Here is a 13,946-nt window from a genome sequence, read left to right on the forward strand (position 1 = left end):
TGTTTTAAACTAGTATATGTGACTATTGGTGTATATATGTGAGTATATGTGAGAGGGAGAGATTGAAAGAGTTCCTGTATGAATAAGTATGTGTTTCTATAAGTGATTGTTTAAAAGACTAAGTATGTGTAAGTTTCCGTAGAAGTAAGTGTGGTGGTGTGTGTATAACTGTATATACAGGTGAATGTATGTTTGATTCTTTATTAGCATGAGTGACTATGTGTGTGAGTAACTCTATGGATGAGTGGCGTTATGTAACAGGATGTATAGGTGTATGAGTACATATGATGAGTGAGTACATGTATGAGTGACTGTATAGGACTGTTGGTGAATGAGTGGATGTGTATGTTGATCTTAGAATTACTGAAGAGGTTGTTGTAACTGGTATTGGTATGTCCATTGTTTTGAAAATTTTAGTCTCTATTTTTGAATGTGTGTATCAAAGCTTATATTAAGGTGAGAGGAGGTCTGCCACTCTATCACAAGGATGATGTCATCAGTGATGTCATCAGTGATGTCATTTGAGATGTCATCAGTGATGTCATGAGTGATGTCACTGACCATGTCATGAGTGATGTAATATGTGACGTCATCAGCAGTGCATTGCGGGCGCGCGAGTTATAGTTAGCTGAACTAACTATAACGGGGCAATTTCATTGGTTTTTTACGAGTAAAATGTCCAGCTAACTATAACATGTGTGAAACCTATGGTTTTTTCACTGAATTTCTAAGGTTTTTTAAATGCTAATTCCTAACTATAACGTGTGTGAAACCTATGGTTTTTTCAGTGAATTTCTAAGGTTTTTTAAATGCTAATTCCTAACTATAACGTGTGTGAAACCCATGGTTTTTTCAGTGAATTTGCAAGGTTTTTTAAATGCTAATTCCTTACTATAACGTGTGTGTAACCCATGTTTTTTTCAGTGAATTTGCAAGGTTTTTTAGATGCTAATTTTTTTTTTTATTCTTCATTTTTTTCAAACATATTTTTAATTTAATTTTCTTTCATTTTATAAAGACTATGCTTAAATTTTTAAAATCCTTAAATATTTTTTTTTAATATCTTTTTTAAAATAAACATGTAAAATTTATTACCAGATTTTTTTTTTTTTTTTTAGTACGCGTACCGTAAGCTCACGGTAAGCGTACGGTTTACGCAACGTCCGTAATCTATCTACGCTGCTTGCGTATAGTTACGCAATTTGCGTAGCCGCGCGTACTGCGCGTGGGACGCGTGCGCGCTTACGCCACACGCGCACGTTACGCGGAAGTGCCGGGGAGTGACTGTTATGCGCATGCGCGGAAGCGCGTGTCTTTTTTACGCGCACGCGTACTTTTTGCCGTAAGCGTACCGTAAGCGTACCGTAAGCGTACGGTAGGTCATGTGATCATGAAACACAACTTTTGATTGGTTGAAAGTACTTTCAGTTCTAGAACTCTCCTACACCACACCCATTCCCCTCATTTCTGCTTGTGATCCCTTGGGAGAAGGAGCTGGTTTGTCTTTGGGATACGATGGCAGAACAGCAGAGCTCTTCTGAGAGTGAGGCTAGCACCAGCAGCACTGTCTTGAGGCAGAGAGCGAGGAAAGTAAAGCCTTCTTATGTTTGGGATTATTTTACTTTTCCAGAAGGCCAGCAAAAGGTGAATGCACCCTTAGTTACTTGCAAGCTGTGTAAGCGTGTACTTTCTAGAGGTAATCCTAACAGGAAGTATTCCTTTGGGAATCACACCATGAAGAGACACCTCCAGGATGTACACAGAAGGACACATGGTCATCTTTTTGGAGGTAACTCTTCAGAAAGACGAGCCAGTACATCCACAGCAGCTCAGCCTGGACCATCACCTGCAGGGCTTACTCCTTCTTCTGCAGGTCAGGTGAGCCCTTCATCTGTGGGGGGAGAATCTCCTTTTGCTGGCCCTCTGGAAATGAACCTTCGATTTCGGAAGGTTGATATTCATTGCACATTTTGTAAAGGTCTAATTTGTCATAGGGAGACCAGTGTTTCCCTAGTGAACAACAAAATAGATCAGCACATTTGTAGCTTTGAATGATTTTCCCATGCTTCCTTTCCTCTGTCCCTGCATGAACACAACGGTTCTTTTAAGAGCCAACCTTATCTTCCATCTTTTTTTTACTTGTTTTTAAAAACTTTTTATTTTTTTTTTTTTACCGTACGCGTACGGTAAGCGTACCTTTTTTTTATTTTTTTAAAAAAAACACTAAAAATCATTTATCACATTATAAAGTCCTTGAGAGACTACAATTTTTATTATTGACTTACCATACTCACTCAAAAAAATATTTATTCATTTGTTTTTTTAAAAAATAGTTTTTAAAATGGTTGTAGTTTCCGAAAATTTTCTATATCGATCTGAAAATAAAGAAAAAAGTATTAATATTTTTAAACCATTTAATAATACAGTACACATATTTACATTTTTTACCAAAAAATATTTTTGCCTTATTTTTGCTGTTTTCAGAATAAATTGCATTTCACTATTAATTGTGAAAGCAATTGCATTCAGCCTTAGTGATGCTGAATGTATTTGCATTACAGACTTAAACCTGAAAACCCCACTGGCTTGTAAATACTGTGCATGACTATACACGGCAAGGACATGGGTGTGTGCTAAGCCTCTGCTTCTTCCCCCAAAAATTCGCTCCCCCTTTCCATCTAATGCAACTGTGAAATCACCAGAGCAAGACGCAATAAATCTCTGCCTATAATTCTTCTATGCACACAGAGTCATGTTTTCACATTAGTCCCACAACGAAATTTCTTTGCCAATTTGAAAGCACACTTACTGCTCTTTTTTTTTTTCGGGCCAAGTGAAAATCTCTTTTTACAATTTGAAATCACTTTTACAGACTGACACATTATGAAACCACTATTTTTGATTTATTTAATTGCACGTGTCCAAGCTGTTTTTTTTTCAGACCACCACCATGTGCATTCTCTGTGACTGCCTACACTCCACCAAGGGCAACCAGCCTTAGTGATGCTGAATGTATTTGCATTACAGACTTAAACCTGAAAACCCCACTCGCTTGTAAATACTGTGCATGACTATACACGGCAAGGACATGGGTGTGTGCTAAGCCTCTGCTTCTTCCCCCAATAATTCGCTCCCCCTTTCCATCTAATGCAACTGTGAAATCACCAGAGCAAGACGCAATAAATCTCTGCCTATAATTCTTCTATGCACACAGAGTCATGTTTTCACATTAGTGCCAAAACGAAATTTCTTTGCCAATTTGAAAGCACACTTACTGCTCTTTTTTTTTTTCGGGGCAAGTGTAAATCACTTTTACACACTGACACATTATGAAACCACCATGTGTAACTACAACAAAAACAATTCCCATTTCTATTATTCATTTCTTAAGTTACCACATACATCCCCTCTCAAACTGTAAACTCACCTTTAAAATTAGTTAGTTGTGAAAGAAATGTGACACTCAAACAGCAGATTATCAGAGCCAGGATCTCTGTTCTGTTCACCTCTCTCCTCTCAGCAGAACCAGATAATGGCAAACTTTCCCTCTATTTTTCCACACATATACATGTAAGTTTCAAATCTCAGTGCTTCCCCCTTTTTTTCACATGTATTCACACATTTCTATTGGTTGAAAACCAACCCTTTTCCAAAAGTACCCTGCCCCCAACTTGACTTCTGCCTAGTACCCTTCCCCCAACTTGACTTCTGCCTGCTACCATAGCAACAGCTCATGGAACACTGCTGTGTGCAGTTAGGTCAGAAGTTCGACACACAATGTTTCAATTCCACAGAGCAAGAGTGCTTGACTTTTCAAACCTTACAGCAAATCCATAGTACTGTTCTTTGGTTACACATTTTTTTGTACCAATACAAAACATGCTTCTATTAATTTTCACATACAGCCTAGTTTTTATTCTAGAATGGTATGAAACAGCCAATCAGTTCTTTTTGTTTTAAAAAAATATGTATGCCTCCATTTCCAAACTGTCTTTCTTTTCTTATTGCCATTCTACTGAAAGACACCTCCTGAGTGCATCCAGTTCTCCTTTGAAGATGTTCACAGTGTGGATTGTAGGGCACAGCTATGTCTTCTGGAGTGAAAAGTTTGCAGAGAAAACAGATATGGTGAGAGACCTTGCTTTGCCAAATGTAGACATTAAATGGATTGGTCAGAGAGGGTTAAAGTGGCACCAATTGATGCCATTGGTGAAATCCTTCATTCAAATCCAACACCCTGACCTCATAATAGTGCACTGTGGTGGCAATGACCTAGGCACTTTGACTGGGGTAGGTCTGGAAATGCTTACGAAGGACACCTTTGCACAACTGTTTACACTTTTCCCTAAAACTGCCTTTGTGTTTTCCAACATATGCCAAAGGCAAAAATGGAACTGGTCCAATCATTTCTGTCCACAGATTGACAAAGCAAGAAAGCACGTCAACAAATCTGTTTCTGCTTTCCTCCGTGACTATGGTATGGGTGCCATTTACCACAACAACTTGCGTTATGACATGCAAGACATTTATAGAGGAGATGGTGTGCACTTCAATGATGAAGGGAACAGAGTCTTCCTCTTGAACCTTAGACTCTGCATCGGTACTTACTTGTAGGTACCACTAAAAAAATGACTTCATAAACACAACAGCTCTTTTTAGAGCTCCCTAATTTCTAAACTCTTAAATCTGCTTTTCATTTATCTATTTTTTTTTTTTTTTACCGTACGCTTACCGTAAGCTTACCGTACGCGTACCCCGTGATTTTTTTTTAAATCAATAAATGTTTTTATTGTACTTTTCAGTCCTTCTTTGACCCCCTTACAAATGTTAGGGGGTCTGTAACTCTCCTCATTGCCCCCTTTCCTTGTTTTCACTCTTTTTTTTCAGAGTGAAATACACAAAATGGCGGCCGCCGCTTCCTGGTTTCGACCGATTCGAATGTTTACTAAGATCTAACAGCCAATCAGAATCGCGCTCGCGCACGCCGCCGTACGCTTACCGTAAGCGTACGGTAAGCGTACCGTAAGCGGGCTCAGATATATATATTGATTTAAAGGCTATTTTCTCAGAATCTACTGAACAGATTTACACCAAACCTACAAAAGGCACTTCCTTGACCTGAGGACTACCTCTCTGCCAAATTTCTAGTAATTCTGTTCAGCCGTTCGGGCTGTAGCCCTGTCTAAAGGTCCTATGGAAAAATGCATGGGAAAAACGCGTTTTGGGACCCCCCTTTTATCTCAGCCCCCGCTTGACGAATCCCCCCGAGACTTTCAGGGTAGGAGCGGAGCGTAGCGCCCCACCTATTTTGAGAAATTCGCGAGGATTCGTCGACCGGCGCCAAAGTTATTCAAAATAGAATGTTGAGGTTTTCCTATGGAAACGTGGTCCTAACTATAACTACCTACTGGCGACCGCCAGTAGGTAATATGTGTGTGTATATATATATATATATAGATATGTGTGTGTATATAGATGTGTGTGTATATAGATATGTGTATGTGTGTGTATATCAAGATATGTGTGTATATATAGATATGTGTATATGGGTGTATATATATATTTGTGTATGTATGTATATATGAGCCAATGCTCTCTCCCAACGGACAGACAGCACGACACAGCTCCGGGGTGAGTACAGGTGGTTTTATCGATTTTAATCCATGCAGTAAAAAAAGTCCATGAAACGCTTACGGCAGACGCGTTTCAGCCTTGATTGGCTTTCCTCAGTGCCGGTTCCATGGGCTCCTTGTTATCCCTGGCGGTCGACCAGGACGAGGAAGATGGGGCTGCCCATTCAGTAATGCGACAGACCCACCACCAAGTGATGTCCCAAACAATGTTGGATATCGGGCTCCACACCAGCTCAAGTGCCCAGAGAGATAAAGACCGCTTGCTTACCCCTTCTGAGGCAAACAATTTGCCTCCTCTCTCCCCACGCAGGAATCACTCCTCAGTAGTTAATCAAGCTGCTGGGGGGGCAGCGTGTTTTGCCATACACTGCAAGAGTCCAAAAGACTGTTGTTCCACGCTGTGCTTGATCGAGAGGTCGTGTCGTTAGCCAGCAACAGCCAACTGGCAAAATATGAACCAAAGCTCGCTCCCATCGGACAGACAGCACAACACAGCTCCGGGGTGAGTACAAGTGGTTTTATTGATTTTAATCCACACAGAGACAAAAGTCCATGAAAAGCTTACGGCAGACTTTTTTCGGCCTTGATTGGCTTTCCTCAGTGCCGGTTCCGCGTGCTCCTTGTTATCCCTGGCGGTCGACTAGGACGAGGAAGATGTAGTGTCCATCCCCAGTTAGGTGATTACTCACCCCTCCTCCATCTCAAAGGTGTGTCAGTGTCACATGTTGACCCTACCAGGCTGCTGCATGCTGGTAGTTGGAGTCCTCTAGGGCTGCCCATTCAGTAATGTGACAGACCCACCACCAAGTGATGTCCCAAACAGTGTTGGATGTCAGGCCCCATACCAGTACAAGTGCCCAGAGGGATAAAGACCGCTTGCGTACCCCTTCTCAGGCAAAAATTTGCCTTTCCTCTCCCCAGGCAGGAATCACTCCTCAGTAGTTCATCAAGCTGCTGGGGGTGGCAGCGTGTTTTGCCATACACTGCAAGAGTCCGAAAGACGCTGTTGTTCTACGCTGCGCCTGATCGAGAGGGCGTGTCATTAGCCAGCAGCAGCCAGATGGCAAAATATGAACCAAAGCTCTCTCCCAACGGACAGACAGCACGACACAGCTCCGGGGTGAGTACAAGCGGTTTAATTGATTTTAATCCACGCGGTGACAAAAGTCCATGAAACGCTTACGGCAGACGCGTTTCGGCCTTGATTGGCTTTCCTCAGTGCCGGTTCCACGGGCTCCTTTTTATCCCTGGCGGTCAACTAGGACGAGGAAGATGTAGTGTCCACCCCCAGTCAGGTGATTACTCGCCCCTCCTCCATCTCAAGGGTGTGTCAGTGTCACACATTGACCCAACCAGGCAGCTGCATGCTGGTAGTTGGAGTCCTCTAGGGCTGCCCATTCAGTAATGCAACAGACCCACCACCAAGTGATGTCCCAAACAATGTTGGATATCGGGCTCCACACCAGCTCAAGTGCCCAGAGGGATAAAGACCGCTTGCGTACCCTTGCTCAGGCAAACAATTTGCCTCCTCTCTCCCCACGCAGGAATCACTCCTCAGTAGTATATATATGAGTGTGTGTGTGATTTCATGGGATCCGATTAGCTAAAGAAATCCACTGGGTTACCACTGCTCAAGCTGATTTGGTCGGGTAGCTCAAAGCGCCCACGTTAAGGTCCAATTACTGCTGGTCCTACTTCAGCATAGGTCTGTGTGTTCCTGGCTCACTGCAGCCTATACCATGAGGTGAGGGCATTGTAGCTAATGATCTTTCCTCGCCCCTTGATCACTGTTTTGTTTTGGTTTGTACAATGACTGACAGCGTCCTGGAATCATGCTGTCAACATTATTTGCGATTAGTAACGTTCTTAAACATGTTTTTCATTTGTAAATTCGAAGAGGAAGTGATGTTTAATTTCAAAGAATGGAACCGAATGGAGAAGCTGGGTTTGTTTGTGTAGAGTGACCTTTTTACTTGAGAGCATGCTGCCTCACATAGCACGTAGAATGGTGTTAGTTCAGTGTCCCACTGTCAGGCCCCGGGGGAAGCATGGTCGCACATTAGTCTTCCCCCGGGGATATTCGCGCAAATGGAAGGACATGGCAGGGGGTGGGAGGTCATGGTGTGGGGTTAGGGGCGGGCCGGTGGTGCGCATTAAAGGTGCTGTGGGAGAGGTTCCGGCCTCTTCCTTAGCACCTCGCACCACCGGGTTAGGGAAGGTCATTAGGGGGGATTAAATTGATCCATCCACCCACCCTACAGTTACAGGGTGAGGAGGTGAGAGTTATGCGTGCCAGTTTAGGACGGGTTATGCGAGTCCAGGTTTGTGTTTTTTTGGAGAGGTGGTGAGTTTCGGATGGGGGCGGAGCCACTCCTCTGGGGGGGAGGGGGAAGGTACCCAGGTGAAGGAGGGCGGAGCACAGGATGCAAGCTGCAGCCTAAGAAAGGCAAGAGAGGATACTTAAGAGGGTGTGAAGGTGTGAAGATGAGAAGAGATGTATGGGCACTTTACAGTATGAATGGGAGGAGTGAGAATGGAGAAACGGATGGAGAATGGAAGAGGGGGATGGGGTTTATTGTTGATTAAAGTTATGAAGTTGGATTGTTTAAGTTAATAAACGTTGGGAGTCTTTGATAACCATGTCCTAATAAATGGCCTTTTACGCTTCAACTAGTGTGGAGTGAAGTTATTGCGCAATGTCAGAGTGCCTATTCACTAACAATTCTAATAATGACAAATGATACTAAGGCACTATCTAAATGTTTATTTGTATCATGCTGTGTGGGTAACTCCTAACTTAAAGTAGTATACGGTAGATGGCAGTGCTGTTTACATCCTGTGGTTTATACGACCAACTTGACAGGTCTTCGGGGGGGGGGCGACATTCTTTTGTCATTCAGTTAGCCCCCTTTCTCTTCAAATTAGGTTTTTGATAGAAATGCTATTCTGTGTTTTGCAGCCCATTCTCCGTGGAGCCGTCGGTAGGAACCCTTGCTATTGCAGAGAGCATGCAAGTGACGGTGGCGTTTCAGGCTCAGCAGATCGGGGACCACTCCGAGGACCTAGTGGTGCACTACGACACTGGTGAGTGCTTGGGTTCTGTGTAACACTATGTGTCAAACGCACTGTTCTGCACGTGTTCTGGTAAGCAATTTAGATGTTCCACATGGAGAAGTAGAATGGTGTAGCCCACATGAGGCGTTTTGTATTGCATGAAATAGGAACTGCATCGAACGTGACTCGGTTTGTGTACCCTTGAGTGAAGTAGAAGTACTACAGTTTTTTTTTATCGTATTATTTCTGTTATGTTTTCAGTTGTGTTTTGAGTGAATTAAATATTTTATTAATGTGTGTTGTAGTGTAGTACTAAATCGGTTTCATATTTGTCTGTCCGCCCTTCTGTCCCATCCCTCTTTCTGTCTCCTTTCATTTTCCCTCATTTCAACATGCCTCATTCACTCTCTCCCATTGTTTCCCATATTCAATGAAAAAGCACTCTTCCTATGGATACTCTGATCCATTTATTACTGCACAGTGACAACTGCCACAGTATTATCTAGCTCTATATCTACCTCGCTCTATCCATCGCTCTGTTTCTCATGGATACATCTGCCTGTGTATTCCTCTTTTCCTAGCTCTCCCACGTCAACGAGGACGTCATAATAGCACGGCTCCGCTCACGACTCTGTATGACGTCATCGGAGCCCAAAGAAGACCTCGTCGTCGTGCTGACTTCAGTTCCACCACTTTTATTCCGTGCCCTCGAGGCAAAAGGGCAGACCGTCAATATTTTAACAAGTATACACAGGATACATAATATATATAAAAATGCACATAGTATATACATCAACAGAATGTAAATAGCCAATAAACAAAGCTTTTCCTGGCAGCAAACCGTATGCAAGAAAATGACATATTAAAAACATCCATGTCAAACAGTTTATTTTTTTATTTTTTTTGCTAGAAACAGGAGGACAACGGAGAGGCGGTTGGGTCAGTGAGGAATCCACAGGCACATAATGTATCCACCAGAAAAAGCTTTACCAAAGGTAAGTAACTTGTTTTTCTGATGGATACATCTGCCTGTGGATTTCGCACCTTTTGAATTGAATCCCCAAGCCGTACCTCTCCCGGAGGAGGCTGTCCACCTGACTATACAAAAAAATCCTGCAGAACAGAATGTGCAAAATGGCCGTCCCTCCTAACCTCAGAATTCAAGCAGTAATGCTTCGCAAAGGTGTGGAGGGAGGCCCAAGTTGCTGCCTTACAAATATCAACAACAGGAACACCTCAAGCCAAAGCAAAAGAAGATGACTTATCTCTGGTGGAATAAGCTCTAATACCTTCAGGCGGCTCCTTCTTGACCAGGGCGTAGCAGATCTTGATACAGAAGATGATCCACCTGGAGAGTGTTCGTTTGTGGACAGCTTTTCCTTTCATCCGTCCAATGTAGCCCACGAAGAGCTAATCATCCAGCCGTAGATCCCTGGTCCTATCCAGGTAATAACTGACCGCCCTCTTAGGGTCAAGGCGATTACGTCTCTCCTCCTCCTTGGAAGGGTGTTGGGGAGGATATAAGGTAGGTAAGGTAATAGACTGTCCCAAATGGAAAGGAGTAACCACCTTAGGCAGGAAAGCAGCCCTGGTCCTATGAACCATCTTTTCTGCATGAATGGTGAAGAAAGGAGGTTTTGAACTAAGAGCCTGAAGCTCACTTACCCTCCTTGCCGAGCTAATAGCGACCGTTTTGAAGGAAAGAAGCCTCAAAGGACAACTATGAAGAGGCTCAAAAGGAGAACCCATCAGAAAAGTAAGGACAATATTCAAATCCCACTGAGGCATAATGAAAGGAGTGGGAGGAAACTTATTGGTTAGGCCCTTAATGAACCTCATAACAATTGGAGATTTAAACAAAGACCGCTGATCCAGCAAACAAATGAAAGCCGACAAAGCAGACAAATAACCTTTAACTGAAGCCACAGCACAACTCTGCTGAGCAAAGGAAAGAGAGAAACTCAGCACATCAGACAAACATGCCTTCAGAGGATTAATGGACCTTTCTCCACACTACTTCACAAATTTGAACCACCGGGAGGAATAAATAGATTTCGTGGAGTGTCTCCTGGATGATAAAATAACATCCACCACATCCGGTGGGAGAGAGAAAGAACTCAGGTTGCCCCATTCAATCTTCAGGCATGAAGGTGCAGGCTCTGGAGGTGGGGGTGTAAAACCTGCCCCTGCGATTGCGAGAGGCGGTCTGCCCTGAGAGGGAGACGGAGCGAAGGGTGCAAAGAGAGGTGAAGTAGATCGGTGTACCACACCCTTCTTGGCCAATCCGGGGCGATCAAAATATCTTGGGCCCGGTCTTGGCGAATCTTCCTCAGAACTCGAGGAATCAAGGGTATGGAGGGAAATGCGTAAAGCAGCTGCGAACTGCAATACAACTGAAACGCGTCCCCCAGCATCGGATACTGGAGACTGCAGAACAATGGGCAGTGTGCGTTCTCGCGAGTGGCAAAGATGTCAAACCGAGGAAATCCCCACATCTTGAAGACGAGATGGACCACCCCCGGATGAAGCCGCCACTCGTGATTGGCCGAGCAATGCCGACTGAGACTGTGCTCACGTACATTTAGCACACCCGCCAGATGATTTGCCATTGCACAAATCTGATAGTCCTGAGCCCAGGACCAGAGTGGCAGAGCCTCTCTGCAGAGACGATACGACCCTACACCTCCCTGTTTGTTGATGTACCACATCGCGGTAGTGTTATCCGTTAGGACCTGAACTGACTGACCACAAACGTAAGGAAGAAGGCCTTTAGTGCCAAACGTATCGCCCGCAATTCCAGAAAGCATCCTTTCCTCTAGAGACCAAAGACCTTTGACCTCCAGGTCCCCCAGATGAGCACCCCACCCTAAAGTGGAGGCATCCGTGATCACTGTGGTCACCGGTGGAGGAGGCTGAAAGGGCTTTCATTGAGCCAGGTTGCCCTGCACACGCCACCAAGACAGCTCCACTGCAGTGTCTCTGGAGATTCTGATGTTCTCCCTGAGATTTCCGTTGTGTTGAAACCACTGCCTGCAGAGGCACCACTGGAGTGCCCTCATGCGCCAGTGTGCATGACTGACCAACAGTATGCAGGAAGCGAACAGACCGAGCAGGCATTGGTCCTTTTAGGACTGGAACAACCGCTCCATTGTGAAACAAAGGAATCATCTCCTGTATGTCGAGAATCCTCTGTGGAGGTGGGAAAGCTCGACACACAGTAGTATCCAGTATTTCTCCTACGAACAGGCAGCGCTGATAAGGCACCAGGTGAGATTTGCGTACATTTATTGAGAAACCCAAGTTGAACAACAATTACGTTGTTGCATGCAAGTGGCGCAACACCATCTCCGTAGACTTGGCTTTAAGCAGCCAGTCGTCCAGATAAGGGAAAACCGGAACCCCTGACCTTCTGAGATGTGCTGCCACCACTGCCATCACCTTCGTAAAGACCCGTGGTGCGAAAGTGAGACCAAACGGAAGGACCGCAAACTGGTAGTGTTGCGACCCTACCATATACCGGAGATACTTCTGATGCGACTTCAGGATGTGAAGATGAAAATACGCATCCTGCAAATCGATCAACACCATCCAGTCTTCCTGTTGCAGCACTAGAAGAACCTGAGCCAAGGTCAACATCTTGAACTTTTCCTGTCTGAGGTAGAAATTCAAAACCCTGAGGTCCAGGATCGGCCTCAATCGGCCGTCCTTCTTGGGAATCAGGAAATAACGAGAGTAACATCTCTGACCCCTTTCCTGCTCTGGAACCACCTCTATCGCCCCTTTCTGCAACAAGACAAGAACCTCCTGTTGTAAGAGAAGTAAATGGTCCTCTGAACACCAATCCTGGAGAGGAGGGTAAGGAGGTGGAAACTCTAGAAAAGGAAGGGCGTACCCATTTTTCACAAGATTCAAAACCCAACGGTCTGAGGTAACCAATTTCCAATCTTGTAGAAAATGGGGCACCCGACCGCCTACAGGACCAACATGCTCCAAAATGGGGGATCTAGGGCTACTTTCCCGTGGTACCAGTGGGGTGGACAGGAGAAGAGGAGGAGGAGGAGGAGGAGGACTGCTGCAGAGTGGCTCCTTGAAGATGGTCTCTATTTTTTCCCTGTAAGACCTGTACAGAGGGTTTGGCTGCTGTTGCTGCTGAGGCTGCTGACGGCCACAAAAGGAAGAAGCCTTACTAAAGCCTCGATGCCTCTTATAGCCATACCCTCTAGGCTGAGTCTGCAGGCCCAAATATCTTGCAGTAGCCCTACTGTTTTTAAAACGCTGCAGAGCAGCGTCCGCTTTGGTACCAAACAATCTTAAACCATCTGAAGGCAGATCCAAAAGAGTAGCCTGTACATCCATTGAAAAATCAGATCTGAGCCAAGCATGCCTCCTCGTAGCAACTGAAGAACCCATTACCTGGGCAACCGAGTCAGCAGTGTCCAAACCCAACAGAACAACCCGACGGGCAGCTGCTTGAGAATCCGAAAGAGCCTCAAGAAAATTAACCCAATCCTCCTCAGGAAGCTTAGGGGCCAATTGTTTTACAGAGTCCATAAGGGCATGAATGTACCTCCCAAGCAAGCAAGTGGCGTTCGTAGACTTCAGAGCCAGTTGACTGCTTGGAGTAAGAAGCCTGAACCACCAAGCTTTCAGGAGATGGATGGGCAGAAAGAAAAGCTGGATCACCAGGTGCTGGTCAATATCTCCTTTCAATTGATCTAGAAACTGCAATAGCAGTTAAAGATTTCTGCCACACCTCCAAGATAGGCTCTGTCAACGCCTCATTGAATGGCAATAGAGGCTCACTAACTGAAGAAGAAGTATTAAGCACTTCAGTTAAAATATTTGACTTAACTTGAAGGCAACTAAAGATCCAACAACTCAGCAGCTTTCCTAATCACCACATGATAAGGTGTAACATCCTGAGAAAGGACGAAGAGAGCTCCCACTCCGGGGAAGTGTCTAAACCACTGGCCACTTGCAGACCCTCAAATTCATCCACGGAGTCGAGTATCTCCCCTTCCTCCTGCTCCTGCCGGTACTTATCCTCGTCAAGCAGCCTTTCGCTTCCCTCCTGGAACGCTGCATCAGGATCGGCGGCACCATCTGCGGCGCCGGTGACAATGGAGCCGGCATCAAAAGAAGGCTGCCAGAAACGGACAGCGGCGCCGTACGAATCCGAGACGGCGCCGATTCGACACCAGGCGGGGTTTGAGGATTCGGAGTCGGAAACTTCGGCGCCCAAAACTGCCAAGATGGAGC

The 13,946-nt window shown here is 44.9% G+C and overlaps 1 protein-coding gene across 1 annotated transcript in view; it reads left to right on the forward strand.

Annotated features, from left to right (window-relative positions):
* HYDIN (HYDIN axonemal central pair apparatus protein) overlaps window positions 1–13,946 on the forward strand; it is a 2,467,744-nt gene that overhangs the window by 410,311 nt on the left and 2,043,487 nt on the right. Inside the window, exon 7 of the mRNA XM_085640020.1 lies at window positions 8,593–8,717. Coding sequence (XP_085496146.1) covers window positions 8,593–8,717 — 125 coding nt within the window. The remainder of the gene's footprint in view (window positions 1–8,592; window positions 8,718–13,946) is intronic.

This window comes from Triturus cristatus, chromosome 12 (genome assembly GCF_964204655.1).
Source record: "Triturus cristatus chromosome 12, aTriCri1.1, whole genome shotgun sequence".
NCBI classification, from domain to species: domain Eukaryota; kingdom Metazoa; phylum Chordata; class Amphibia; order Caudata; family Salamandridae; genus Triturus; species Triturus cristatus.